The 5009-nt window shown below is 44.5% G+C and overlaps 1 protein-coding gene across 1 annotated transcript; it reads left to right on the forward strand.

Annotated features, from left to right (window-relative positions):
• The first annotated feature begins 2287 nt into the window (after positions 1 to 2287).
• Positions 2288 to 4696, forward strand: LOC109768980 (uncharacterized). The gene is made up of 6 exons (XM_073510315.1): positions 2288 to 3078; positions 3267 to 3373; positions 3476 to 3581; positions 4040 to 4118; positions 4291 to 4350; positions 4451 to 4696. The coding sequence occupies exons 1-6, from the start codon at positions 2650 to 2652 to the stop codon at positions 4579 to 4581; spliced, it is 912 nt and encodes a 303-aa protein (XP_073366416.1). The 5' UTR covers positions 2288 to 2649; the 3' UTR covers positions 4582 to 4696.
• The last annotated feature ends 313 nt before the right edge of the window (positions 4697 to 5009 follow it).

Here is a 5009-nt window from a genome sequence, read left to right on the forward strand (position 1 = left end):
GGGTGTTACAAGCACTTATGCCTAGCTTAATGACTTTAAAGAAAGCGCTGCCAGGGAGAGAACCCGGAAATTTTACAGACTCATTTATTTCTGTTGATTGCTTGTATATAGTATAAAAACAAAAAATATAGAGGGGAACTTAAAACTTCACAAAAAGAAAAGTGAAAGTGAGATAGATGAGCATTGTAAAAGTGGGGGACGTCCTTGAACTTTGTTCATGCTGATGGAAACTTTGTGAATCTTTAATTGCAGAAACTTTTCAACAAAAATAATTACCCCCTTTGTACAATTCCATTTTATTATAAAATTAATGTGCCAAGATTTGCCTTTAGGATGTTTACATTGCTTGTTGGTTTGTGCGGTGCAAAATAGAAACTTTGGCTGTAGTGCGCGATTTTACATTTTTTACTGGAACGTCAAACGGTTCTGAAACTTTTTGCACTCTCTTTCTATACAAATTGGTTATGTTTCCTAATTTTATCAGAATGTTTGGAGTACCAGAGGTATGGTGAATGTTCATATTACTACAGACTGTCCTGTTTAAGACAGATTCTATTTTTATGCATTGTTTTGCTTGTTTTGATGAAACTATCGATTCCTATCAGTGGATTAAGCCATGAAAAGTTATATTATAATAGCTAGAATGCAAAAACCAAATATGAATTAGTTTGCAACAGTACTTAGAGTAGTGATTTGCTTTATTATACTAACGGATCTTACCAAACTTTCTGTTGAGTTTTGTGTGGATGAAGTATCAAAGATCTAGGAGGTCTCGATGTGAGGAGAAGGAGGAGAGGCAAGAGCTCAAGCTTGGGGATACCCGAGGCACCCCAAGTAAATATTCAAGGAGGCTCAAGCGTCTAAGCTTGGGGATGCCCCGGAAGGCATCCCATCTTTCTTCAACAAGTATCGGTATGTTTTTGGTTACGTTTCGTTCGCGTGACATGTGCAAATCTTGGAGTGTATTTTGCTTTTAGTTTTCATTTTTTATGCACCATGCTGGTATGAGATAGTCCATGGTGGATTTATAGAATGCTCATTCCACTTCACTTATATTTTTTGAGTGTGGCTTTATAGAATGCTTCATGTGCTTCACTTATATCATTTGAATTTGGATTGCATGTTTCTCTTCACATAGAAAACCGTTATTTGAAGAATGCTCTTTTGCTTCACTTATATCTATTTAGAGAGTCAAAAGGAATTGGTCTATTGCATGGTTAGTCTTAAAATCCTGCATAAAACTTATGGATCACTGAATATGATATGTTTGATTCCTTGCAATAGTTTTGCGATATACAGATGGTAATATGTGGTAGGTACTAGTAAACGATTGTGGTTAGTAAGAATATTAATGTTAATGTTTGTGATTCCCGAAGCATGCACGTATAGTCTCTCGTTATGCTATGAAGTTGGAGCCTGATTTATTATTGATTGTCTTCCTTATGAGTGGCGGTCGGGGACGAGCGATGGTCTTTTCCTACCAATCTATCCCCTAGGGGTATGCGTAGTAGTACTTTGCTTTGAGGGCTAATAAACTTTTGCAATAAGTATATGAGTTCTTTATGACTAATATGAGTCAATGGATTATACGCACTCTTATCTTTCCGCAATTTGCTAGCCTCTATGGTACCGTGCATTGCCCTTTCTCACATCGAGACGTGGTGCAAACTTCACAGGTGCATCCAAACCCCGTGATATGATACACTCTATCACACATAAGCTTATTATATCTTTCTCAAAACAGCCACCATACCTACCTATTATGACTTTTCCATGGCCATTCCGAGATATATTGCCATGCAACTTCCACTGCTTCCGTTTGATGACTTGAGCATTCATTGTCATATTGCTTGCATGATCATATAGCTGACATAGTAGTTGTGGCACATCCACCGTTTATCCATTTTCATACATATTACGCTAGATCATTGCACATCCTGGTACATTGTCAGAGGCATTCATATAGAGTCATATTTTGTCATAGGTATCGAGTTGTAATTTTTATTTCTTTTGAGTTATAAGTAAATAGAAGTGTGATGATCATTATTCATTTTTAAAGCAGTGTTCCAGTGAGAAAAAGATGATGAAGACTACGATTCCCTCCCAAGTCGGGATGATGCTCCGAACAATAAGAAAATATATATAGTAGCATCAGGATCAGAATAGTTATTACGATCACGATCGACCCTATATAGGCCCGATTAGGTGTTCCCGAACTAAAAAACAACCCGACCCACCCGCCTCCTTCACAACTCCCCGACCCACCCGCTGCCCAGCTCCTATCCCACGAGCTTCTCCTGATCCCGTGGTCTTCCCCACCTCCTCCCGATCCCGCCGCCACCCCCGCCTCCTCCGGCGCGCCGCCGTCCCCGCCTCCGCCCACACCTCCCTCCGGCGCGCCGCCGTCCCCGCCTCCTCCAGGCTCGCCTCCGCCCACGCCTCCCTCCGGCGCGCCGCCGTCCCCGCCTCCTCCCGGCTCATCTCCGTCCCTGCCTCCTTTCACCGCCGCACTAAGGTTCCCCGGCCCCCTCCACCCGCCGTCGCCACCTCTCCTCTCCCTCCCAGCACGTCACCGCCGGCCCGCACCTCCTCCCCCTTCCAGCGGACCACCGGCAGCCGCACCCTTCCACTTCCCAACATCCTCCGGCGATGCGCCGGCCCTTCCCGTCCCGAACCCCGCCTCCTACGCTGCGCCGCCACGCAACCGCAGCCCGAGCCCCGCCTCCGCCACCGCGCCGCCATGCATCCGTTCCTCCTCCGTTGGATATGTGTTGCCGCCTTTTCCCTGAATCCTTGATGCCACCAATCGACGTGTTGACAACCACGCGCCAGGAGAACCCAGCGCCGCCGGCCATGGCGGAGGAGGAGGGGACACAGCAGCTTCCGTTCGTGCGGGAGACGGTCCTCAAGAAGAGGAAGGACAACGAGGAGTGGGCCACCAAGAACCGGGAGCGCAAGGCGGCCAAGATGCAGCACCGCCGCCACGACGCCAAGTGCGCCATCAAGCACCCCGAGGTCTTCGTCAAGGAGTTCCGCAACAAGGAGCTCGACTTCCTGCGGATGCGGACGCGCCTCAAGGTCCGGAATCTGCGCCCCGCCGAGGCCATCGACGCCAAGCTTCTCTTCGCCATCCACATCCCAGGGGCAGTGCCTACCTAAACCTAAAGCATCCATCTCTCTGACTTGCTGGTGGTACCTCGCGATTAACATCAAACTCTTCATGTCTGATTGCAGCACTGCTGACTTGCACCCGCAAAATCGGGAAGATCTTGGCAAGGCTGCAGCTGAAAAAGGTCCTCACCGGTGTCTTCCTCAAGGCCACCGAGGCAAACCTCAAGAGGCTTGCTACTGTTGGACCGTTCGTCACCTATGGGTAACTGACTGAATGGAAATATCTTCTCCATTGGTGTGGCTTGTTTCGCCAGTTTTGTACTAGTAGTTTACAGTGATTGAATGTTGTTAATTGGTGTCACAGTAGGTTCCCCAATTTGAAGAATGTGAAGGAGCTTATTTACAAGAAGGGTCGCGGATATTTCGACAAGGAGCCTTTCCCCCTTACCAGCAATGATCTAATCGAGAAGGTATAATTTCTGTGACATCTTCTGGAGAATGAGGTTCAGGCATTCGATTTAAGTAAAGCTTTGGCATGACTACGGCAGCCTAGTAATTGGCATAGGAAGTAATCAGCTAGGCGTGTCAGTGATCTGTACCTGTTAGCTTTCTTTAGCGAGTTCTACAATCGCTAAGAAACCTGAATACCTTCAGGGTTCAATTCTGGACCAATAATATGTTGTCGCATTTTCCCTGGATCCTTGATGTTGCCAGGCATTTAACTATTTTGGCGTCTGAAAACTGATGATGTTGCTGCAGCGCTAGTACAACACCTTTCTTTTCATTTTTTTCCTTGATTTTGTGTCTCCCCACTCCGCACAATGTTCCTCTTTCTCTATCAGATTGAACAAAAATGCATGTGTGCGCATACTCGAACTTCAGAGAACCTGAACTCTCTCTTAATCGTTGTGGATGTTTTTTTGTGCAGAGGCAGGAGGAAGAAAAGACAGCAATCAACACACACGTTCTGAACAAAAATGTTGTTTTGGCTTCCTTACTACGGCAATGTGAGAGACTTATAAAAATGAGGAAGTTCAACCTTATCTTTGTGAAGGTTCAGTGAGTGTACCAGTAGCAGGAATTCGCAGACTGCAAAAAAGAAAATCTTTCAAAAAAAACAACACACCTTGGGTGGGGGTCTGTTTGCTGCTGGAGCTCATATTTGTGTTTTTCGTGCAGTGTTTTCAGGTGCATCGGAAGGTGTTATGACAATCTCCGCTGTTTCTACACCGGACGCCGGTCCGCCACATCTCAACTAGCATCTACTACTACATGTTGTACTAGGCATGCTCGATTTCTTAAGCTCAAAAGTTTGATTTTGCCATGCTTTCCGTTTCAGGGCAAATGTGTTGTGCTGGGCAGCAAGGATTTGGGATCTGTTGCTTCTCGATGTGCGGCCTCATACCATTGAACTTGATTGCTCAGGCCTCTATGATACTACGATCTCTGTTTGCAATTTGCTTCTTGTAATACTACTGCGGATTCAGATTGGGTTGTATTATTTCCAATTGTATTCTTCTGAGCTTGTGTTTTAATTGAAAAAAATGTGCGTGTGAGCAAGAGAAAAAGAATATTTTCAAAAGAAGTTCGTGTATCACTTCCCTAAGAGTTCTTGTATTACTCCCTAGAGAATTCAAGTATTGCTATCCAGTTTGTGCACACATAATTCTCTTTCCTGTATGTGTCTATGTTTTCGAAACTACAATGATCCAAAAAAAACTAGATGTAACCAATCTAAAAAGTTTAGTAATTGCTACTATTTGTTGCGATGTCTAAAAGAGAATTGAGTTTTCGTTGAAATTCAAATAAATAAATATGAGTGGTTATATGTTAAAATAAATAATTGAAAAAGCCCCAAGGAGTCCAAATTTTAGAAAAGTAGCAGTTCGATGTTTGTA

The sequence above is a fragment of the Aegilops tauschii genome, chromosome 1 (genome assembly GCF_002575655.3).
Source record: "Aegilops tauschii subsp. strangulata cultivar AL8/78 chromosome 1, Aet v6.0, whole genome shotgun sequence".
Classification (NCBI taxonomy): Eukaryota; Viridiplantae; Streptophyta; class Magnoliopsida; order Poales; family Poaceae; genus Aegilops; species Aegilops tauschii.

What these genes read in the sequence shown, in the direction of transcription:
- LOC109768980 (XM_073510315.1), top strand. Translation starts at nt 2,650, where the DNA reads ATGCGCCGGCCCTTCCCGTCCCGAACCCCGCCTCCTACGCTGCGCCGC. An exon ending in GGACCGTTCGTCACCTATGG is followed by an intron (nt 3,374 to 3,475) that starts GTAACTGACTGA and finishes TTGGTGTCACAG; the next exon opens with TAGGTTCCCCAATTTGAAGA. An exon ending in GCAATGATCTAATCGAGAAG is followed by an intron (nt 3,582 to 4,039) that starts GTATAATTTCTG and finishes TTTTTTGTGCAG; the next exon opens with AGGCAGGAGGAAGAAAAGAC.